Source organism: Anopheles coustani, chromosome 2 (assembly GCF_943734705.1).
Source record: "Anopheles coustani chromosome 2, idAnoCousDA_361_x.2, whole genome shotgun sequence".
Lineage (NCBI taxonomy): Eukaryota > Metazoa > Arthropoda > Insecta > Diptera > Culicidae > Anopheles > Anopheles coustani.
In genome coordinates, this window is record NC_071289.1 from 30,055,930 (window position 1) to 30,081,397 (window position 25,468).

Here is a 25,468-nt window from a genome sequence, read left to right on the forward strand (position 1 = left end):
TCTCAAGGAGTGCGATATAATAATTCTACTACTAAGAAGAGAAAAAGGGAGATATGAGGATAGATACTAGAAGTTGCGCAAGATACACGAGTAACGGGCAAAGTACACGACACACGATCAAAAATTGTATATGACATAGGAATGAACTTCTTTTTTACCTATTTCTAATCTACGGTACTTGTTAAGACTGTGAGAATGTTTTCGTTTACTTTTTTTGCGATTTTCTTGATCGGTTAGTGGTGGTGGTTCTAGTGGTTGTGGTGGTGGATGGTAGTCGGTAGTAATCGTAATTGTATCATTAGTCATAACGATATCATTCGTACCGTTCGCAAACTGTTTCGCGGATCCGTTCTGCACGAACTCCGGGAACGAGACGTGATTCTGCTGCTTGCCATCCTGTCGAAACGAATGGTCACGGAGGTGGACAATTAAAATCTCAAAATAAAAAAAGCGTCACCCGTAACGCAACACTACGCTTGGACGTCCCCATACCTTTACTCGTTTGCTGCGCTTGTGGTGTTTCTTTTCGCTGATCATACGCCGTATGTTCATCTGCATTTTGTAGTTGACCTAAAATCAAAGAAAAACACAATGTTAATAACAACGGTCGCATGGGGACGCGGGGCATGTGGCGATTACCTGTGTCGAGAGGTCTCGGTCATCAACAGCGTGACGGCTGTAGCTGAGTCTCCGAGCCTGCGGAAGAAAACATACCGATTTTAGTAAAGATCCCTGGCTTATGATGTAAAAACATTAAATACTAAACAACCCTTATTCGTGGTTCACATAGACACTCCAAATAGTTAAATTTTGAAGAAAAGAAAAACACGTACGAACAGATACAAACCAAACACAAAACGACAAACGTCTCTATAGAACACGAAAAGGATTGTGTTGGTTGTTAATTTTGCTTGTCTTGTTGCCGTTTTGCAAGGCAATTCCGTTGACCATTTGAAGTAGTATCTGGTAACGTTACTTAGAAGAACTCAAACCCAAAAAGATACTGTGCGTTTAACTTGTCTTAAAAAAAAAGCTTACTATTATATTATTTAGTAATACGAAATGTATCATAGCCTCGGTTAATTATTAGTTGTTGTTCAATATTGAAGTGCTACCATAAGCATGATTATAAGGAGTTAGACGGGATAGCGCACGGAAAGAAGCATTATGATTTCGAAAGGAGATGCTTGTTTAGGGATAGTTTTCCGATCAGCATGTTTGATTTTCTTTTCTTATTATCTACGAGAGAAATGAATAATGTACAGATGTAAATGTTATCTTCTATTTGATACTTGATACTATTTGAAAGCAACGACGGGTTAACTAAGAAAAGGACTTGAATTAATAACATTATATTAAGTTTTATTCGGTAGGATCTTTTAATAATTCACAGCTGGTAGAAAAAAAAATATATAGAATTATAATCTTCTGAGAGAATATTCTGAAGGACTTGTGTTTTCGTGTTTTTATTGGTCAATGACAAAACATGATATTACGGATAATTATCTCATAAAAGTATTATATCACATACATTCTCAAACATTGGGGTGAAATAAGTACATGCAAATTTGATTTTTGAAACAGCGTGTGAACAGACGGTATAAAGAACGAAATCAACGAACAATACACTCAGTGTGTATCACATATGTACAGTTGTGGCATGGCCACAAAAAAAGAGGAAATCAAACTTCGAAATAATATATGTACAAAAGAAAGTTGGTCTCACGGATGCATCCATGAAACCCTCAAGTACAAGCTAGAACAAACGTGCAACTGTCTTAGGCATGGAAAATCCTCTACAATGTACAGATCTAAAAGGTCTGAAAAGAAGGATAACATTTCGTTGTTCAAATCGCACCTTCACTTGCTACAGTAGTTGCCGGTGTGATCGCCAATCACGTTTGTTTCCGAACAACACGATCGTTCAGCAGTCGATCGCGATCACGTGGTGAAATGTTAACAGTGAATACAGAGCACACACACACACAAACGGACACGCAAATTTTGGATTTACGCAACGATACACAGAAAGGAATGCGGCACGGACATCAATTACAGGATGCGGAAGAACAGTGGAACACGTGGATAGAAATATAGGATTAGTGTAAATATTTTTGTTTTCAGACGCTCAACACAAACAATAAAAGTCACAAGGTAATGCAGATGGGTTTCCAATGAACAGACAACAAAACGAGTGTTTGAACGAATGAGTTATTGAACATAATTTGAAAACATGGTACGAATCGAACGATTAGTCGGTACAAAAAACGAACGCAAGTGTGGAAAGGTAAATCCGAAAGAGTAGTTTGCGTGAAAGTGAAACAACGAAAGGTATTAAACATAAAGGTAGATCAGTAGAATAAAATTGTAATGTTTTCGTACCGTATGTAGTGAAGCCTTCGGTTTGATTCGATTGATAAGTTCGTTTGACATAGTGGATAATTCACAGGAAGGGACAGTTTTTGAGGTTCAGGGAACACATTTTCGTCGTACGGGAGTGTGAATCGTAATGTTTTCGTCACAGACCATGAGGTAAACCGAAGCATTATTTAATTGGGCAAGTTGGCAAGATCGGAACATGGGACGAAATATTTTTTTTGTTGGTTTGTTTGTTTTTTCGGCCCGTTGTGTCGATGGATTGATTTTTCCAAATTTATGTTTGATAAATTTTCCGAGCGTCCGGTCGGTAACACCAACAAGTTAAAGCAAAGTTGAGGCACAAAATACGATTCGTATGCGAACGACATGTCGTTGAGGCATGATAAGCGCACCAGATGATAAATACATTGTATAATGTTTGAATGCGCCGAACGGTAGCGAGATGTTTAAATTTGATCCGAAATATTAATTTTTAATGTTTCAAATTGTTTCGTTCAGTTTTCGTTTCGGTAGTTTGTTGTGTTTCAATTAGGAATTTGGAACAAATTTTTGTTGACCATGGTGAAAGAGAGGAAAAAAGAAGAGAAAAAACATTTTTCATTATGTAAATTTTTTGGTAAACCGATAACATGTTTTGTTGTGCGATTTTAAAACTACAGGTTTGATGAGAAATGGGTGGAAATTGTACAAAAGGATTGGCTGGCTGCTCCAAGTTTGTTCATCAGCACAAACCGAATGGGAGAAAAAATACATTTGACATGATATCTAATATAAAGCGGTGAGCGACTGTGTAACATCGGTATTCTTCCTACGTGGAGTAGCGGGACGTTGTGGTTTGTTTGTGGTGTAGAGCAATCCGTTCGGGGACGGTGTCAGTGTTCAACTTCACACACATTCACTAGCATGATATCAAGAAAAGCATCTACGCAGTCTGTAAGTGGGCAAATAGAGTGTGTCTCTGGCATGTTGTGTATCCTCCTGGTGGCAACCAATTACTGTAGAATGTGGTTGATTTTTTTAATTCTAGACAATGGTCAGAGCTTGTGTATAGCAAACTGATAGGGATACGGCGAACGGAGGCCAAAATGGGTTTGACCGTGTGCAAGGTATGACTTAGTGCAAGGGCAGTCGATCCAAACGTCTGGGGTGGATCCGCGGGACGATTTGGGGGCCGACGCTGGTCACTTACCCGGCGGTACGGTTTAAGCTCCTCCGACAGCAGATGATGTATCTTGGCATCCGTCAGATCTTTCTTCGACGGATTGTAGTCCAACTCCTGCATGTCCAGGTTGCGCGTCGAATTTTCAAGATTCGTAAAACTAGGGCTGTAGTAAAGAATTATTACCGGGTGTGAAAAAGGAAACAAAAAAAGGTGATACGTCAGTAAAAGAACGAGGAGCGTGAATGGGCAATGATAGATTCAACACTGGCACAGTCTACTTCAATGCTAAGGAACTAATAAATGGATGCATGTACTTCAGCTACTATGGTGCCGCACACGAATCACAGCTTACTGAGAGAAGAAAATATTTTAAATCGTGTTACACTACAGTATAGTAGGCTTTGTTTTGAGTTCAAGTTAGGAGCTTGTGCAGCACTTTTAGGAACCAAGCATTTGTTAGGGAGGCTTGCTTTGCACCATGGTTAGCTTAATTGTAAAGAAACACTTTTCTTGCGTTGTTCAGCAGCAGCCAATTGGTTGAGAAGGCTTGTTAAAAACAGCAGAGCAGCTGGAAACAACATCACTGTTGAATTAATGTTTAGCAATACTAATCCCCGATTAGAACGCTGTGTCACAATTCTCCTTTACCATAGTGAAACCATAGTTTGAGTTCCGATAGAGGCGTGTAAAAAGATCCAGAGCAACAACAAATAATAAAAGTAAATCATACAGAATCGTAAACCAAAGGGTAACCACAACCACACGGTGTAGAAGGAGGAAGGCATGCATCGATCTATTAATTTCCCGTTACCATGTGCCGAGCATTGTCGCGCCGCACCTTCCGCCGAAGTAGGACGTGTAGTTTCTAAATAATGCACTCATTGATTCAGTTCCAGACATTTGTCCGATGGTGGATGGGTTTCGGCGCATGTAGTCCATGGCGTCTCGCATCGTTAGCTTAGAGTAGGTTTCCAAAATCTTCGGCTCCGGACCCTATAAGGGAGAAGGAGGCGAGAGGGAGAAAGAGGAGAAACAAAGCATGTTTGAAGTTTATTTTGCGTGGAGTACGGTGCCCATTGCACCTGGGCGATATACCGGGCGTACCTGTAAATTCTTGATCAAGTATGGACGAATGAACCTATTGTCGAATCTCTTAAACTTATCGCGTATGTTGTAGTTGCCCGTCTTGCCGACGATGTCCTCAATACCGGCCATCATGTGGTCCATAAACTGGAAACAGAGGTGGACGATTTTGAATGAATGCAGGAAAAGGTGGCAAGGAAAGGCAAATAAATATTTAATAATCCCAGAAGCAACTCTCACCCGTTCGTGGATACGCTCGTTCATGGTCGGTTTACGCTTGCTCGAGCGCTTCACGTTAAGAATTTTGACTAGCGGTTTGATGGTGATGCCCTGCAGGAACACCGTAAAGTAGACGACCGCGATCGTCGTCGTCAAGAACATCGGCTGCAGCGGGATGTGATCCACCTCAATCAGTAATACTAAAGCGAATGCAACAGCTCCACGAAGGCCTGCGAACAAGCGGTTGGACAATTAGCAAAAACCTTCCTAACTACTCTACGCTTTACACGCCATACGTACCTCCATAGGACATAACAAATTGATCTACTTTGGTAAGCTTGTGTATTCTAAAACGATTCGCCAACGCCGACAGTATCAAAACACCTGGGGAGAACCATTTTGAATGGGGAAAAGGAAAAACGTATAACATCAGTAAATCGTCACGTAACAAGTGCTCGGGAAATAGCTTACCAAAGATTCGATACACGGAGCAGAACAGTATCGTCAACAGCACGAACCAGGTGTTCCACACGTGCTTATTGTTTACGGTGGCCACACCGAGGAACATGAAGATGATCGTTTCCGCCGAGGACGACAACATTTTCAACGCGTACTTGATGGTGGTGTGTGATTTGTGCGACACGTTTTGCTCGACGTAGTTCTTCATCGTTATGCCGCAGAAGGTAATGCTAATGGAAGAGAAAATAAACAGCTTCGTATTACTATGCACAAACTAGAAATAACAAAGTGTATGCTTTCCATTCAAGTAAAATTGCTTCAATGGACCGCTACAACAGATACTTTAGTCATTTGATGTTTGTAATGCTAATGGTGTTTCTGTTTGACGACAGCGCAAGTAACATGATTGCGATGCAGTGTAGGAAATTGCAATACATTTTCCTTATGTTTGATCATCACTAACGAATCAAACACGCTTCTGCCCCCAACTTCCAACTACATTTGATTGCGGAAATGTCGATTGCAGTTGTTCGATGCAGCATTTTCTACCGATGCACCATCATCATCATCATCGCTTGGGAAGAAAAACAAACATTCCCTGTAATGACGAGCAAGGACGAGTACTTACGACAGGATGCCGCTCATGTGGAAAATTTCCGCATTCAAGTACGCCAGGTACGCCATCACGAAGATGAAGATCGGCTCGATGACGCGCACGTGATCGGTGAATCGTGTCACCAGACCGGTGAGGAAGCCCCAGATGACACCTGGATGGAAATGGAAATGATGGGAACGTTACCACCGCACGTGACCACAATTTCTAGCCGTTTTCGGGGCGAGTTTCAAGAGGTTCAACAAATAGTAGTAGTACAACCAAGCCCGTTTTATTGACTCACCGATAATGGTACCGCCAAGAGCAACCACGAAGAACGACGCAATGCCCGACACGATATCGGTGGCGATGATTTCGCTGGTGCCGATTTGGTTGTACACCTCGAACATGTGGTACATTACGACCTGCGAAGTGAACGAAGGATAAGTAATGGGAGCTTCCAAAACAAGGGGATTCAAGGCCACCGGAAGTGGGGCCCACCTACGTACCGTAACGGCATCGTTGAGCAGCGACTCGCCGAACACGACGATGTACAGCACCTCGTTGACGTGAATCTCCTCGAACACGGCCAGCACCGCCACCGGATCGACGGCCGCGATCAGCGACGAGAACAGGAAGATGTGCAGGAACGGCAGGTCGACGCCGAAGATGCCGGTCTGCCCGCACGCCCACAGCGAGGTGCCGATGGTGGCGATATTGAATATCGTGCCTATCACAGCCATCAGGAGAATGGTGCCGATGTTGTCGAAGAACATGCGGTTCGGCATGAAGTAGCCGGCGTCGAGGATGATCGGCGGCAGCATGTAGAAGAAGAAGGTGTTCGGCGTCAGCGGCGACATGTGCAGGTTGGTGCCGTACCGCAGCAGCACCCCGATGATGACACCGACCACGATCAGCAAGCAGGACTCGGGGAATACGCGGCTAAGCTTCGGTGTCATGTGGAAACCTACACGCGAGTGAAAAACGATACAACATGATTATACATTTCCACACTTCTATGCTCAGTCAATTTCATTTAAATGGTAATTTCAAAGCTTTAAAAAAATATAAATAACAAATAATATTTGCAAAATGCAAATAGATTGGATCTGATTTCTTCCCACAAAAGCTTGCGAAACATAAAAAACAATGTCTATCGAAAAACGCAAACTCTGTCGATATTTGCGTAATTTTAGCAGACCTTTTTTTATTTTCATGTTATTCGCTCGAAATATTCTCTTTTTGGGGAACAAAAGACTAAGAGACATTAATAAACAATTAAAAAAGAAAGACTTTCGCCTTTCGGATGACTACCTTATTAAAGACTCAGAGAAGAGCTTTTTAATTTTGCATCCTTTTGGAGAATGTAATCGAGAACATAAATTTTGAGAAGAAAACTTACACAATACATTTTTTTTCATATAAACAATATACATTTACCACGTCGTGAAACTCCTTCAAACATCTTACTAATGTTCAGGATATGCCGTGAAAGCTGTTTTCCTCCCTCCGGTGAAGAGCGTAATCCACTCTATCCATTTCTTAACCCGTCCTTAAACTATCCTTCAAGCATCCTTGACCTTCTTTCGCGTGGTTGACCCTCTCTCCATTCCACTCGATTGCGCGGTGCATCGAAATGGGAGGTATGCGTTTTTCGTCTCCTAACTTTATCGAGCTGAACGACTATCGACTATCGCGGTCCCGCGGGGGGAGGGTTCTTCGCCTGGAGGGTACTGACAGCACTTTTTACTTAACGTTCATGGGGACGTTGAAAATGGCTTGTGAGTGAGAAAATGGCGGAAAAGAACTAACCCCAAGCAGAAAGCAGATTTTCCCACACCATGAGGCCATATTGACGTTGATATGGTTCGTAGAAAGTTTCAAGCGAAGAACAACACTCGCCGTGGTACGATAATAGCAGGACGGGGTTTTAAAGGATATCCTTTTCGGTTTATCTTACTCGTATCATTTTCCACGTAGAGATAAACACGGGAAAGGCAAACACAGCACTACTTAACGGGGGGCATTTATTAAAATGATGCCGACACAGAATCGGCCATCGCAACCCTTGCATTATGCGAAAGCACGACACGCCAAACGGCGCGAAACTAATGGCGTCCCCCCCCCCCCCCCCCCCCCCCCCCACCCTACGACACCAATCGTCCCCGGGAGGTTGCAGATGTGCGCCGGCAAATCAAGATGCAAATTTTCTCACCCATGTTTTCTCCATAAACAAACCGAGAGGCAGGTGAAAAACAAACCGCCTCCGGAGTGTGACCGTGAAAATTCCCTTACTTAACAGTCACACTCGGTCGGTTTGAAAAAGCGACCTGCAGTTACTTTCCAGTGGAAACGCGCCGTAAAGAAAACGAAACAAACAGGCCGAGCTTTGGCGGAACGTGGGATGTTTGTCTGGACGGTTATTTGACACGCAGCTTCATCAGGTTTCCCTGCTACCCGTGTGCCGTTTGGACCGACCTTCGTAGATGATCACGTGCCTCCGCTTTCTGATTGGTGATCTGTTATTCAAAGCAGCCGCAAATGGGTAACGTTTCCCCGTTCGCCGCAAACCACTGTCACGACCGAATCGGACATCGGAGAGGCGTGCTTTCAGGTGAAAAATGGAAGAACATTTGCATACATTACAATCAATTAATGTGTTTCATTAGGAATGGTTCTTCCAAGCCGTCTCTAGGGATAAGGAATGAACATGGGATATCAACAGTCAACATCAATGATTCATCATCAATGATTCATCAATTAATGACAAAAACTTGGCGGTAGAGATGATTTTAGAATGAACTTGGCAATAAAATTAACAATACCATCCCTAGTAGTATTTGAATTTAAGAGGCTTGTATAAAACAAACAAACTGCGAGAAAATCGAAAACATCTTCCATTTAATGTTCTTCGTAAAAAACGGGAAGGAATTTTATCTTCAGTGAACAATTTAATATGGTCGTCACAAAGACCATTACCTGTGAATAATTGTTCCATGTCGTTGTACAATCGCTCCATCAATTTACCAGGTGAGTTGTTACAATTTCATTAAAATGGTGGCACGCGCCACCGGTGCAAGGAAAACCGTTGTACCACTTTTTCTTGACATCATTTTAATTGCATGCCATGGAAAAATCCAGCCATAAGCGTGCCTTCCTCCTTCTGCGGTGCAAAAACTGACCATCGAACGATAAGGATAGGACCGACAAGGCAAACACGAGACCTGGCATCATGACTCCTAATTGCGTCTCCGTGGGCACATTGTGGGCAGCGTCCTGTACGCTGAAAACAAGAGAAGCGGACAAGCTAGTCCACTCTGGAAGCAATTAAAACAATCTACCCAAAGCTCACTCAGCTCGTCAGGGAACATGTGGTACTGCTGCTGCTATTGCTGCTGAGTGTTGTCGTTGTTGTTGAACGGTAGTCACCCTGTCAGGTCCGTCGTCTGGCACAGCCTGTGGACAGTTTTCCAACACAGCACCACACGCACCGGCCGTGATTGGCGGACCACGAACCCGTCACTCCAGAAGCAAATGGCGTGAAATTGCTGTCCTCGGCGGGCAGTGTACATGAGAGTGTGTGCCTTGATTCTTGATGCCCGCGTGCCCGTTACCAATTTCAATCTCAATAATCATCACCCACGGATGACATAAAACAGGGACACGACACGGCGAGAACCAATTCGAAGCTTTCTTCTGCCCACTTCGCGCTGCCGGGGGAGGGCCATTTTTGCCGGCGGGCACTCGATTGCGATGGCGTCCGATGTTGGAAACAGTGGCTGATACACAATTTACGATCATCGGATGAATAATGTAATTTCTTAACGCGCCTCACTTGCGCCATTTTGCGCGGACGAACCCCTTTTTATGGGGGCAGCGATCGTTATTGATTGGTGTTGATTGAAATCCGATTAAGGCCAGGGTGGTGCTTTGCAACGTTTGAGGGCGCTCTGACGAAAGCATTACCACCATTGAGTTTGTATTTTGTTGTGGTCATTGATTCAACACATTTGTTTTCAAAACCTCAATGATCATAAATTATCGCAAAACTGTTTCGGGGAATTCGACGTTTGAGCGACGTTTCGGAGACATAAGTGACTCGGTGGTGTGTTCTTTTTAATAGCGTGAAAAATAGATTGGACTGCGGATCGTTTTTCAATTTAAATGATGCTTATAGCTTCGTTAACGCGAATGAAACATCTAAACCAAAATTAACGACATACTTCATGGCATAAAGAATATGCAAAAAAGGTCGATGAAGTTAAAGGTGTTTGATTCGATATTGTCTTTTAGCAGTTTTAAACAAAAAAAAAACAGATAAAAAATAAGGATCTAATTAACGCCATAAAAAACTACTCTATAGCACGATTTCACAAAAAAAGAAAACGTACAAAATAAACGAAAAGAGCCATGGCGGCGTAAGCTGCGAAAACATTAGGGCTCCCCCAATTACTGCCAAAAACCATCAACACCTGCAAAACAAGCGGTTTTTGTGTGGGAAGAAAAGCTGTAAGCCTCTGCCATGTTAACAGAACTTTACCGTAGTCGTTTTGCTGATTAAAATTTTGGCTCGTGCACAAAAAATCATCCCATCGGATTGATTTCGAAGAATTTAACACAGAGCGAGCGAGCCAAACGACAAAAAAGTGAAGGAAGCAATCCCAATTTCTTACATGATAGTCCGTACCAATCCATACCGACCTTCACAGGGTGTCTTTTGCTTCCTCGAATGATTCATCTTTTCTGTCCACATCAGGTTCGAAAAAAAAGAAATCCACCCATGTTTGGTTTTGGCAAGCCAAATAACCAACGTTTCTAACACCAACTTCGGTCGCCTTTAATGTGACCCTCCTCCCCGGGTAGGTGTTTTTCTACTGAGTGATTGTGTTCGCCTCCCATTACCGCCCATTAACGATCGGTGAGGATAAAAATACAAATAAAAAAAAACGAAAAAGAAAATACCCCAAACGCGACCAAGGTGTGGTAATTATGGTCCATCAAACAATTATCATCGCGAGCTAGCGCTGGCATTCGCTTGGGCGCAGGCGTTCGGGCAAGGAATCAGGTGTTTGGCGGCCCTTGACGATAACCAGAAGAGCACAAAACATTAAAAAAAAATAAAAACAACGACATCAACATGGTACTTTACATAATCATTTTTTTTTTTCGTTCAATTTTTCCTGCCAGCAACGTTACACAACGCTTCTCCCGCGTCGTAACGAAACGTGCATAGAATGATGATGACAGGCTGGGAAATCGTGCGATGATCTACCGTCTACCGCGCTGGTCGCCTTTGCGGATTGTTCCTAGGCGGATGGCAGCGGCCATACCAATCTTATCCAACGAGAAATCTTCATGGCAAATCTCTCTCGTCGCGTTCGATGAAATATTAACCATCAGCTCGGTATTCGATCGCAAGGCAGAAATTATTCATTAACAGTCCAACTAACGTCACCGCGCGAGGACGCTAATTGGTAGACGAATTCCACAGACAAACAAACGCAAGCGACATCGAGATATGATTGAGAAGATATGAGAAAGTGAATAGTGAACTTTTGTGGCAATCGGAAGGTTGGTGATTGGAAAACTTTTAACCTTACGCTAGAGTAAGGCGTGGGAACACTTTCCTGTTCCGGATGCCTGATGTTGGTTTAGCCTTAGAATAGGAAATCAAACACCAAATCTATGAATCTGTCCCGGTAGGAATGAATAGCGGTTCATTAATGAATAGGAAGCCACAATATGATGAATAAACTTTTCTCTTTGTAAGGAAGTTTCCTTTCAAAGCCATGTTCCATGGAGAACATCAAACAATTGAGTGATTTTACCAGCTGAATATGAAATTAAAAATGTCATATTCAGCATGTGAGCCTGTCAAGGGACAGCTCTTGAAGAATGAAAATTTAAATCATGTGCGTTTGTAACAATAGTGTTTTTCAAAACTAAAACTATGTTCAACACATTTCTTTATAATGATGAAACATAAAGAAACAAATCCTTTAAAACACCAGCGAAGTTATAACTCAATCCACAACCCATACGTAAAACATTTTTTTGCTAAAGATTGCCGTGATATACTAATACATTTAAGTTAAAAACCTTTTCCGTTTCTGAAACGAATGTGGGCATATGATTTCATTTCTACTCAATGATTAATGCGAAACTGTTTATCTAAAATTTATAAAATGTACATGAAGCAATATTAAATTTATTAATAAATATTATTCATAACGTTATCAGGTTTTGGTTAATTCTATACACTTTATATGGACATCATTGCCGCCTGGAATGAATTGATGAATATATTTATCTTTTATATACGTTGTTTGGGGGGTCCGCGACAGCCGAGCGGTAGCGCCGGTTAGAAAATCGGCCCATGAGCGCCGGGGCTCACCACCTCGACGGCGTGGGTTCGAATCCCAACCGAGACCGGACCCCCTCCCCTGTACGAGAGGACTGACTATCCACGTACAACAGGGAAACAAGTCTCGTAAGCCCTTAACGGGCAGGCATGACCAAGAGGTCGATACGCCAAGTAGAAGAAGAAGAAGATATACGTTGTACGCTATCAATACAGGACAAGTATTATTTCGTACTACGACTGCAACACTGAAACGGATTCAATTATCTATAATCATGATGCCTGTATGTGACAATTATTTTGCCACAATTTTTCCAATCAACCCGGATCAAAATGCAATCTACACGTGGCGATCATTTGGAGCAACCTCACGAGTGCATTTATGCTCCAATAAACGATCCGCTGCGGTCAGCGCCAGCAGCATCGTGTCGGTTGCATCTTGCAAAAGTCCAACCAGAGTGTGGAATCGATGGCACTGATTGCGCGTGCAAATGGAATTTAAAAATGCATTTCCACTGCGTGCGAGGTGGGGCCTTTTCCTGCGCCAAGATACCGGGGCAGCCACGCGACAGCTTCCGATTAATAGGAATCATCACGAAGCGCTACAGCAACCGTGGGGCCGACGACGTTGGGTTTGATTCAATATTAATAAAGAATGATGTATGGCCATCGAACCGGAACGGGTTGGGCGGGGCGCGGGGTACCCCGTTCGGTCAGTGGCCTCAATTGAGGGATCGCATTTTAATTGATTGGAGGAATTGTTATGACGCTTCTCCGTCAGAACCATCTGGCCTAGTGGGCCCGGTATCGGCTTGGCCTGACGTGACCGAACGGCGCACCGTTCAATTTGTCTGCCTTTGGCACGAACACGAGCATTTTCCGACTCAGTGAAGCGTCAAAACAATCTTTCGTCGGACGCAGCTGCTCAGCAATTTATAATATACGCTGTTCGCGCTGTTATCCCTATCGGACTTTTGCGCCTTCTTTTGATCTTGTTGCGTGGGAAGAGCGGCGAGATGGAGCAATGGCTTAAAAACTCATAAAATTGGAGCAAATAAAACCATCAACCGATTAAAAGATGATTTTACAAAGACTCCAAGATGAGGGACAAACATGGTTTTAACAACAACCGATGAAATGAATTCACTTCTCAGCCGCTGCAACTTTACGAGACAAAACCATGAAAAGCCTAATCCAATTAGGGTAACGTTTTGAGACTTTTGTCGTTAGTACTTGGGCAAAGTTATTTACAATTCAAAAACCTCCCCGATACAGACCAAACACAGGCCAACAAAGTGCGCACGTGTAACGATCGCATGAATTGATTTGAATTTTCGCTTAACCCCCAAGTGTCAACAAAAGAATAAAAATTAAAAAAAAAAACACAAATCCTTTTAACCATCGACGAGCGGAAGGCACTTTAAATCTCCATGTGATAAATAAAATCTACCCGAAAAGCTTCCGCCCATGGTCGGAACCGCTCGGTGCGGGCATCCAGAGGTTATATGCAAATATGGAAACCATCCGCCAACCCGCCGCCCCGAGGGAGGATTTAAATTTATGCCCCGCCGAATTCCGACAAACTTTTGCAATTCAGCAGCAAACCGACCGGCGGCGAGGGTAAGCAAAATAAAAGGGCCCCCGCGCGCGCGCACCCTGGACCGAGGTTCGTTTGTAGGTGTTGTGAGATTTGCCTATATGGTCACATGGAAAACTCGAAGAAAACGAAAGGATGGCGAACGATGGCGACGACGAGAAACGTGTCTTACAAAAATATACACGCGGTTAAGGGACATCAACCCCCAGCCCCTCACCAACCCCCTGGGGGTATGTACTGCTCCACGTCTCGTCAGACATGGAGACGAGATGGGCACAGAAATGTCACCCGAAAATCTTCAAACGGGAGCTATTTTTACTCCCGGGGACCCGAGAATGGGGTTGACGTTTTTGCCCAAAGGCAATGGTTTGGTGGAGAGGTGGTGGGGTGGACTCACGAAAGGAATATCCATGTAGCGTGCACGTTTTAGTCGTGGAGCGTGGTGCCAACATGCGGCACAACGTGTTCCACAACTCAGCCAGGTCGTTGGATCGTGTCAACCGGGATGAGCGCGTGCTTCAATGCATTCGAATGTGCAGCCGTGCAGAACCGCCCACATTCCGCCCGTCACGTTAACCAAAAAGTAATTCGAACGTCTCGAACATTTCAGAGCGACACAAAAAGGTAAACATGACCATTCGTGATGCCTTCGTGCGCCAATGATATCCTCATCTTGGTTGATGTAATTTGATGGTCAAGATTAATTCGATTATTTTCGATTATATCGTAAGCACTGATCACTGAAGGGTTAATAAATTGCCCCCCATTTTCGAGTAGCGTTTTGTGCGCTCGGGTTTATCGCTCTTGGTGCCGATCGAGTGTCTGGATGCGAACGTTGCTGCGGGGTCGTTGATTTTGCGATTGATACCCGCGGACTGTTTGTTTAGGTTATCCCAGAGTTGGCAGAGGAGAAAAAAAAACAACAAACCTTGCTAAACACCAGATATACGCCCGCCCACCCGCAGTGGGTTGGAGTTAGTCACAGCAAACGCCATAATTTTTTTTTTTGCTGACCTGGCCAGAAACCGAACACGATGTTCAGACGGAGACGTGTGGTCTGTCTGATTCGAATTCGCAAAAGAATTGCGGCACATAAACAGATGGAAACATAAGTCAGCCACCCTCCGCGACCCACCCCTCCCCGGGTTATGACGTTCGAGTGGGGTTTTTTACTTCTTCTCAGTAATCCGCTACACGCTATTGACACGACTAAACAAATCCGTCCCGGGCAAGTACTTACCGATCTTGGCGATACTGGCCGACAGAATCCAGACACCGATAACGAACGGGGTTTCGACGCGGGAAAAGTCCACCTGCGACACGGGATACCGCTTGTGGCCATGATCGTCCCCTCCCTCCTCGCCGGCCCGCCCAGCGTGAGCTGCTCCGTGGCCTCCGGCGGCGGCGGCGTCTAGGGATGGCACGGTCGACGCAAGGATGGGCGCTGCTTCGGCGGAACGCTTTAATTGACTGGCGCTCGTTAGCGGGCCGCTGCCGCCGCCGTTGGTGTCGAACGCCAGGCCCAGTGATGATAATTGACCGACCGGCTGCCGGATGGAAGTGCGATGAAACACATAGAACGAGGAAAGTAGCGGACAACATGGTTAATCAGTGGCGATCGAAGGGTTAGCAATTAAAAACGTTGGGCGTTGGAAGAAGGATCTCTAATATCGATGATTTTCTTACAGTTACTAATTATGAGTACCTATTCTAAATAGGGGAAGGTGGGACAATATGCACCATCTAAAAGAAACAAAAATATACAATCTACAGAAAAAAAAAACAAGGACACAGTTTATTTGCACAGTGCAAATCTTTCATGGCAACGTTAAAACACTCAACTTATCAAAAATGATTTGTTTTTCAACCAGTCCCTTAAAATTGTGGAGATGCATTCTGCGTCACCCGGTGCATATTGCACAAATTGATAACGTTTTATCGTTTGTTTACAATAAGGGAAAGCAAGAAATATTTTCTGTATATTGGTATCATTAAATTTCAAATGTTTGTTAAATGACTGTTGCTTGTAGATTGTAATAGTAAAAAAATAATACAATTTAAAACAAAAATCATAAAAAATCTCATTTTATAGTTTAGTAAAGAACCAATAAGTTCACGAAGAATAAAATGAATGCCTTTACCTTTATCTATAAAATGTATCTAATAAAGAAATTGTTCTTCTATATTTGCATAATTCGGTACATTCAGAAGCGTTTTACTTCACCTAAATGGTTCATCTTTCTCCTACATTTACCATAATATTGCAATATAACAGATAATAAAAACCGGTTAATTAGTGCTATTCAGTGATAATTTTTCACCATCATCTGACGCATTAGCCATGAAATTCAAAGAATTTGATAGCTATTAAAAGAATGACTATATAAAACCGTTTCATTAGCGGGAGCATTTCTCGGTAGGACAAACATTCGATGAACTGTGCAGAATTTTCCTGCAAGCTTTTCTCATCCTTGTGAGGTTCGTTTGTGAACAACGGGTATCCGTGACCCTACGCTTCATTCCTTGCGCATCTTGGAAAAAATGCCGACTAAGCATGTTTGTCCCGTGTGGTATGGTGCCATCTTCTTCGAAGCCCTTATTAACCCTTCTTAAGTACACCCCCATCCGAGAAAGAGAGAGAGAGTGAGAGAAAAGCTTGGAAATATGAGCCAAGATCTTTGAGTGGGTTGCAGATACCGTCTCGTCGATGGGGGCGAACAATTTCGCCTCGACATCATCACGTGCATCAGACCCTGGGTATCATTGGAACAATTTCCGCCCCCTTCAAAGCGGTTTGCGGTGAGATGCCGCGCGGAATGTTATCGTACGCCGTTGATATTCGGGCAATGTATCCGTCCATTCGCCGAATTTGGGCCATAACGGGCTGACATGAGTCAATCGGGGTGCCGTCTTATCATGTGCCGCTTTCGTCAGCGAATCTAGGCGCCTTCCATATGACTCCCAGTTATCATTCGCTGCGATGGAATCTGCTTTGGGGTCGGATTGCACCACCGTAAAAAAAAAAATGCGTGAGAGTCCAAAACAGTGTTTCATTTGCCGTCACTGATTGGAAACATGTTCGCCCTCTCTTTAAAGCGGCTCATGACCGGATGGTGTGATCTTCCATGGCGATTGCGGGACAACGGAACCCAAACTAATCATTTCAATTAGAGCGCGGGTTCTCTGGCGGGACGATTGTCCACCTCGGCGAGGCGTCACGATCTGGGTGGCTGATAATTAACAGCCTCGCACCGAGCGTCTGTCAACACAGCACGAGCTCGTTCGGTAAATTGCATAATCGTGCCGTAAAATGATGATGACGCCGGACGTCAATAGGTTCTTCCCCTGAAGTGTCCAATTGGGTGAGATATCGCCTAGAAGTAGGTCGGTCGGATAGATCAACAACATCTTTCCCCCTTCGTGAAAAAGGGATGCGAGGATGGCGCAGAACATAGCACAAATATTCCCCCGGGAAGGGGAAGGAGCGGGTGACATTTCTGGCCGGTTGATAACAGCTGTTGCAGTACACCGAATTGCGATTAAACTTGATGGCGCTATCGAAGGCATTATTTACTGCCCACAAATATCGTTTTCCCTTGTCTGGTAAAGGAACATCAATTTATGTTTACCACAAGATAACGGGTTTCAAAAATAAAACCGTCATTTTCCATTTAGAGTTCTTTGCAAATAACATGAGGAATAGTTTACGGTTTCTAATGCATGGATAGAAAACGTTTTGACTAAATTGAGATCTCAAAAATTAACAAATTTAATTCATACGCATTGGGCAGGTATTTCAAAAGACATTTGTCAAACAGAAACTTTTAAACAAACATTACATCTCAACAGTTTTGTTGTTACAACTGTTGTCTTGAGTTCAGTTAAAAATATTAAAATAGTAGAAAGATGAAACCAACAATTGCTAGTGTATAATTTTGGATCTTAAGTCCATTTTGAACGATAACAACTTTCATCTCCGCAAATCTCTTTTTAAACAGTTTTCTTGCATTCACCTTCCCGGATGTCGCAAAAATTGAATCGGACAGAGATAAAAGACAGGAGATCAGTAATGAAAGAGTGTGTCAGCAACACCCGCATATTTCGCTCCCAGATTATGACTGTGCGTTGGCGATCCCGTTCTGGCCCACTTGAACAGATAGCGTGCTGGTCTCCTTCAGCAGCTCTCCCGGGAGAGCGCTGTGTGACATTGAGAGATCGCATGTTGTGTTCACTCGCAGCAGTGCTGAAGAACGAGAGCACTTCCTCAGTGCTCATAGCAAACGTTAAAACAGAATGCAGCCCTACTCTTACTCCTATCAAGGATTATCAAATTGGTACTCGGACATCGCGATTCTGTTCACTGCAAAGCAAAACGAGTTGCGCCAGATCCTGCAGTAACAGGCAGTGGATTTCTACTCCTTCCTTAAGTACACTCCGACTCAACTAACTTAATGACAATTTTCATATAAAAGAATAAATCCTGTTTTCTCTGTTAATGTAATACGTAAAAGTATAAAATAAATTAAATGAAAAAATAAATTTTCAAAACAACAGTTTTTCCTTAAACGTACTAAAAAATAAAGAATAATGTAAGTTAAATGACATATGTATTTATGTATCAGTTTTTTGTTTTTGTCATTATTCGCATAGCATCGTAGATGGCGATCGAACTGAGAGCAATCTCGATGCAATGCGAATAATGATCAAAACGAAAAACTGATACATAAATACATATGTCATTTAACTTACATTATTCTTTATTTTTTAGTACGTTTAAGGAAAAACTGTTGTTTTGAAAATTTATTTTTTCATTTAATTTATTTAATCTCTTGTCTGCTTTTAAATGCTTAATTGATAAAGTTTAACGTAAATGTTTAACGCTCGCAAAATAGAGTTTGAGGAAATAAAACATAAGTGATCAGTATCATACTAAACTGTGTGAAGGGTAAAAAAGCACAAAACCGTTCTTAAAATTATTCCTTTTCTTGTTTTTACTATCCTATCTATATAAAACCATTTACGAACGCAAAACTATCTTAAACTGTCCTTATCGCCCTATTGCCCTTTTTCCACCTTTGCGCACCGTGTATTTGGTTAGAAGCGTTCCAAGCAAGTCCCAGCCCCACATTAGATCATCATTAAAGCTTCTTTGCTTCGTTGCCGCCGCCAGCGAGCGTCGAAATTAACACTTACCACCGCGACCACCTTCTCGCCGTCGACCGGTGCACTCAGATTTGGCCTCGCCAGCACGAACGCATCGTTGGACAGCAGGGCACTGCACAGCACTACGTATATACACAGCTTGCCGAGCTGACAGCGCTGGCCCAGTTCGGAGCCCTTGCGCAGCGTGGCCAACACGCCGACGGTGAGCGTCGCCAGCAGGGACGCCATCACGGTAGCAGCTTCCTCGGCCCCGTTCCGGTGGCTGTCCCTCCGGTAGACGGGTCGATCACAACATACATTCGCCCTCGTTGGCGGCATGGTCGGCACGTAGTTATTAGCACCTGGTTGACTACTCTTCGCAAGCTCCGGATAAGCGCTCTGGTCGGTGTTGCTTCGGTGGAGGAGGTTCACGGGGCAACAGCTGCTGCTACTGCACGGCCTTCGCCGCGGGTATTCCAGCGTCATTTTGTGCGTCGACATTCGGTTCCGGCCGGAACCGTCCGCCTGCTGCTCGTACCGGTCGAGCCTGCAGGCCCGACGAGATAAATTAACCTCCTGCTTCAACGTCACAGCCATCGTCGTCGTCGGGAATCGGGACGACGTTCACCACTCACCGTGCTGACCGCACGAGTGTGTAGTGCCACTGGTAAGTACGTACAACACACGCACACACACTCACACTTCTAGTGCTAGTGGCACCGGGGCTCCGGAAACGCCCTCGAGCGTTCTTCACGACGGAACAACAACTCGGCAAGCAAAATACACACAACAAACGATCTCAGGCGGACCTAAAAGTGGTAAAACACTGCGCCACTGCATGTGCACCGTTCCGTGCCAACGTCCTGTTCGGATCCTAGCCGATGGCACACACTCCGGCAAATACACACTCACACACACACACACCGAAACGGCTTCACCAAGCAAATGAGGAGCTCGTCCTTGTGCTACCTTTGCTTGATCTCTCGAACGCACCACCAATAATCCTTCCCCTTTCCTCTCGGCTTGGTGAAGGGTTGGTTTCCTGTCGAATGCTTCGTGTGTCACCGTTGGCGTCGACAACGACAAAGAGCGTCGATGAGGAGCTGCTTATCCTTCACCGCTGAAGTACGGCTGCTGGCGTAAGATGTGTATATGTCCGAGTGCCTTTTTGAGTCCTGCGAAAAGGAAACGGAATGGAAGAGAGCTTATTAGAACCACCGTTAATGGAATACTCTAGGCGTCGAAAGCTTTCATCAGGGAATGGGGGAATAACACTTCGAAACGGATTGTGCCCTAGCGGGAGCGAAACGTATATGTTACAGTTTTCTTTTGTGAATTGTATCCGTATGAAGTTCTCGTACTTCAAGTCAAGCATTTGATGTCGATGGTTGCAGATCTGAAGGATGTACCAGTACTTTGGCAATCGTCCGTTGCAGTTGGAATTAATGGGTTTAGGTAGTGCTTATTGAAAATCTTGTAGATGTTAACGCTGCATTCAAAGGACAGGTTTGTTGAATTGAGTAAGAATAAAAATATATATGAAAAACTAAGAATATGTGTACTGAGTAGAATTTTACTATTAAATTGATTGATTTAAATCCTCACAGACAGTTTTTGTGAAGGAAATTATCTGAATCCTTAATGGCGATTCGAATCTCAAACAAGTGAATAAGTGAGTAAAAGATCCGTAGCAGAGATTCGAATCCCAAGAGTAAGTAAAACAGTTACTAGTCACTGTGGAGATTTATATTCATACAAAGGAATCGATTCCCAATTAAGGAATCGTAATAATAATAAGAGTAATTAAAGGAGAAAATAAACTAGAGAGGATGTGTGTTAATAATGTTTTGCTAAGCAAAAGTTTAGTAATTGGTATTGTGTATTTCCGAAAAATCTGCGATTTCTTTCCATCGTTTTCGAGGTCCATGAATCATTTAATGAGAGGCTCATGAATCTCAGTGATTCATTAATGTTCAAAGAATAAAAAACTAAAGCCATTAAAAAAAGGGAAGAGACACCTTTTTATGGTCACTAGATCCACGCTTGGAGATTCTTCCTGGACTAAGAGTTTCTGGCCTAGTAACTCTTTTACTCACTCTTGGGATTGAAATCTCTGTATTGACTAATAACTCATTTTTCACGTCTTATGTCACAAAAGAGTAACTAAAAGATCACCTTGATGATTGTTCAGTCTGATTCAAATCTCTAAAAAGATGTGTTATCCTCATCACTACAGCAAACACTCTCAACTGAATGCTACTAATTAAAATACTCTTCGTTATACCATCACTAAGGGAAATGTTAAGTGACAAGATCTTGACTATTTCGTTATCAGGCATGCGCCACCGAGAATAACAACTGATGCAACCGTGAAAGCCAACGGCGGAACATTAATCCACACTTGCTAGACAATTTTCTTCACGCCAACCAATTCGCGTTGAAGTGTTTAGTTATGACACTTAGGCTTGCGGATAATCAGCGAGAAGGTGCTGCCGGTATAATCGCTCGCGGGTGAGTAACTCACCCTCTCCTCGGTTTGGCGCCTGAAGGCGTTCGACAACAATGTAGTACAACTGTTAAGCCGCCGAGTCCACCTGCCCCAGATTGCGTTTGTTTAGGTCGTATTCCACGCAAAACCTGGATGAGGATTGCATGGACGGATGCAAACACACGTGCCACGGTGGAGAGGACGAAGTTGGAGGTGCAATTGCATCAACCCACTTTCTCACCCCTTTTTCCCTTCCGTCACTAAAGCGCCCCGTCAAATGCATCCGTTGCACCGAACTGTCACTGACAGATGGAGCGCAGATAGTTGCCCAAGTCGGGAACTACATTGGCCTTAGGTTCGCTTTATCTTTCTCTCCCTGCCCATTGTTTCGCTCAATAAATCACCGGCGACGTAATGCGCTAGGAAATTGTGTGCCGCTTCTTTCTCCCAGTTGTTTATTTTCTGTGCCGCATCTTGCGTCTCCGAAGCCTTTTTTTCGAAACTCGTGCCTCACGTGCGGCCCAAAGGGAAACGAATAAACCAGACAAGCGGACGACATAAACGACTTCATTGTGCCACAATAGACAGTCCATCTGGTCACCCACTTCGCCTCCGGACTAACGATGGCCACCATCTGCTGCCACTTCCTAACGCCATGCTTGGTCCTTCAACTGCTGGTTCGCTTGGGAGTTGGGTGCCACTTTGTTCCTGCTGGGAAACACACTACCCGCTCCCTGCTTTCCGGCATTTGTTTCTCCCAGGGTGCCTTCGAAAAAAGTAGAAACATAAAGCGAACCGCGCTACACCCACCCATCCGCCACCCTTAACGGGGGATGATGATAATTTTTCAATTTATTCTCACCACCGGCGTCTTGGCGGAACCTGCCGGCATCATCATCCGCGCGCCCATTCCGTCGAGTCAATATTGGAGGTGCATATGAAAGCGGGCGCGGGCGCCGATTGGCCGACGGTAAAGAGAATGCAATTCAATTTGCAATTGCATTACGCCCGTTCGCCTCCCGGGGGTGGGGCCCCGGGTAGGATTGCGGGCATGTGGCTCTATTTCCTCCCATCGTTCGCCCTGCCATATTGTTTGTAACCGCAACCTTGAGGCAAACAGGGACCAGAGTACTTGAAATAGATTCACCATACCGGGATGGCTTCGTTTGGTGCGCCTCTATTTTTCATTTAAAACCCATCATTCTTCACTGAAAACAATATAAATCATTTTACTACGACAAGGGGAAAAAATGAAATACTAAAGCGGTAGGAAATGGGGACACATCCCTGGTGGCAATTTGGATGAGTGGTAGTTTTGAGGCAGTGGCAAAACATAAACGAACGTTTTGGGTAATTCTGAGTGAAGGACGTTTTTCTTGACGCGGCTTGTCAAAAACGCACACAAGAAGAAAACAACAAATTGATAAAAATAAAAAAGTGAAAGGTTGATAAAATGATGCGGTCCATGATCATTCTGGAGCATATGTCCTTGCTATACTGTCCAGAATTTGGTTTCTGAGACATACTACGAGTATCGGTACGGAGCACCGATTAATATGAAATCATTAACTTCTGATCAGCTGATCGGATCAAAGAAGTTCTGGAAAGGACCAGAATTTATTAGAATATGCTTTTAAATACGTTGGACCAATAGGGCAAATAGACTATATAATTATTCTACGACCTGCCGATAGCTTAGATTGCTTCATTTAGATGGAGCCGAAAATGCAAACAAACTTTCAACTTTCGAGCAAAAGGTGATTGATGTCGACAAAACTCGGAATGAACTCAAATATAGAACCGAATTCTAGATTTTTTTCTATTAAATGTACAGCCATTTATAGTTATTTTTGAATTGTATATTATCCTCGAATTGATGTGTAGTAGACATTACTTCACATTCACCGAACCCTTATCGATTTCCTCCACGGAAGACCCGTAGGTCCGTGAATCGTTTCGAGGTAATGAGCTTTTAATTTCGCCACATCAGAGATTCCTCCAAAAGCGGTCGAAAAAAGGCTATCCTCGCAGGGGAAAACCTTTCCCAAAAGACAATACCCTTTTACGCCACGCATCAGATACACACATACACACAATGGCCGTGGGACAGGAAAGGTGAATGCCATAGGCTTCCTGACGTCTTTCCAGAGTACTCCTCCTCCTCCACGGCGCTTCATCGCCGGCAGGCATCGTTTTGATGAGACCTCCGGTCTCCATTTGTCACCACACTATGAACCGGGAATCGGTTTGACGGCTACCAACGCCAGCGTGCACCCGGTATGTAAGCGGATTTAACGACGCGGGGCAACGTCGATGACGAACGATAAAACCAATCTTCACGATGCTGCACAGTGTTCCGGCTCGCACCCACTCCTTTGCTTCCTTTGCCATTCGATTATTTATAAAACCCGGCAAAAGGGAAGAATACTCCTCAATGACGTCCGTACGTGCGCTCCGAAAAAGGGCCATCCGATGACGATAAGGATCGAAGTGGGACGTTTTTGCCTGACGGGCACAGAGCAAAGCGCAGGCCACCGGGGGCGGGACAGGTGTCGGTGTGTCTGGTCGGATTCGGTATTTTTCCCCATTTCCATCGTTTATTAATTGCTACCGGTTGTTCGGTGGAGCGTCACGGTTCTTCGCATCGATCTATATCCGAAACTCATTAGCGAATCGGAAACATTTTAGCACTCTATACGAGGAGCAGGAGGGAAAAAACCTCTCTTCGCCGGTTTGGGTGTCGATTTTCGACGCAGGTATAATGTATGAGAAACGAAAGTACACCGATAAGCGCTGATGGCCTAACGGAGCGTGAGAACATTTCTTTTCACGTCGATACGCGAATAATCACACCGATTGCGTTAAAATGATTGATCAATATCGCCTTTCTTGCATGCATTAAATAAACAGAGTTGGGTTTGAAGAATTGCCGGCTAAATCACGCGCCTCCCCTTCGTTTGAAATCGATCATTATCGACTATCTGATAATTAAACGTGAGCGGAACGCCAACGACAGGAGAACCATTTTATCGCGAAAGGTTCAAACGACGGAGAGGGTAAAGTTCAAGACTGCAACATGGTGGAATGCAGGTCACGTGGGTGATTGAAACTTGACTGATTTATAGCCGCATTGTTCGCCACATGGGATGGATTAAAGGCCATCGAAAAACTCGATAGAAAGGCATCTCTTCTGAGATGTTAGAAGGGTTGTCTTGCAAAACAAAATGGTTCTAGATAGTATCTAGTAGATACATACATTGTTCGAACGGCGAACGAACAAACCATTTGGATTAAAAGGGTGATCGTAGTGCAACAATTCTATCTATCTGCATCGCAGTATATATAGTCCAATAACCGTAAATGCAAGGAATGTTAACTCGTCTAAGCAACAACCGTATCTCCAGCTTCTCGAAAATCCTTGCATTCCGGAGGGCGCACATCTCCCAGTGGGGTGGGAGAACGTGCCCGTGCCACTAATGGCGCATCTGTGCAAACTAACATCACGGAGAACATCGACGTTCGCCCCTCTGCCCTTTCGCTGACCCGCACCCCCTGTGCAAACGATACTAGTTCCTCACCATTCCGGTGCACGTCACGAGCGAAGCTTCTTCGTCGTTGGCGAATTCCTCGCCGTCAGACATGCATAGCTCGGATGTGGTGAGCCTAAAATGCTGCCTCCTTGGAGGGTGTTTTCGAGAGGGAGGGTACTGCCAGAATGCTGAATGCATTCCCCTCCGATTGGAAGCTTGATAAATTCGAGCGGTCGTGCTCGGCTGGAGGAGGCCACGGGATGCGCCCGGGAACTCCCACCTCGGTTACGGCGTTCCAAGATCAAGGTCAGGGCCGATCGCAAAACCATCGAAGGGACAGTGTCAAGCCAGAGATAGGGACGAACGGAATACACCGAGTGTTGTTTTCGAGGTCGTGTTTTTGGAGTCGTAACAGGTTTGTCATCACCCCGTCTAGAACCGGTTGTACTCCGAACT

At 44.1% G+C, this 25,468-nt stretch overlaps 1 protein-coding gene across 1 annotated transcript in view; it reads right to left on the reverse strand.

The window, feature by feature from the left end:
* LOC131264190 (sodium/hydrogen exchanger 3) overlaps positions 1–19,591 on the reverse strand; it is a 33,771-nt gene extending 14,180 nt beyond the window's left edge. The window contains exons 1-15 of the mRNA XM_058266478.1: positions 19,055–19,591; positions 15,093–15,399; positions 6,404–6,861; positions 6,199–6,319; positions 5,931–6,069; positions 5,315–5,532; positions 5,144–5,227; positions 4,865–5,073; positions 4,646–4,771; positions 4,353–4,534; positions 3,569–3,704; positions 2,383–2,397; positions 640–696; positions 493–570; positions 324–396 (exon numbers count right to left, since the gene is read on the reverse strand). Coding sequence (XP_058122461.1) covers positions 324–396; positions 493–570; positions 640–696; positions 2,383–2,397; positions 3,569–3,704; positions 4,353–4,534; positions 4,646–4,771; positions 4,865–5,073; positions 5,144–5,227; positions 5,315–5,532; positions 5,931–6,069; positions 6,199–6,319; positions 6,404–6,861; positions 15,093–15,399; positions 19,055–19,591 — 2,740 coding nt within the window. The remainder of the gene's footprint in view (positions 1–323; positions 397–492; positions 571–639; positions 697–2,382; positions 2,398–3,568; positions 3,705–4,352; positions 4,535–4,645; positions 4,772–4,864; positions 5,074–5,143; positions 5,228–5,314; positions 5,533–5,930; positions 6,070–6,198; positions 6,320–6,403; positions 6,862–15,092; positions 15,400–19,054) is intronic.
* Positions 19,592–25,468: the final 5,877 nt, after the last annotated feature.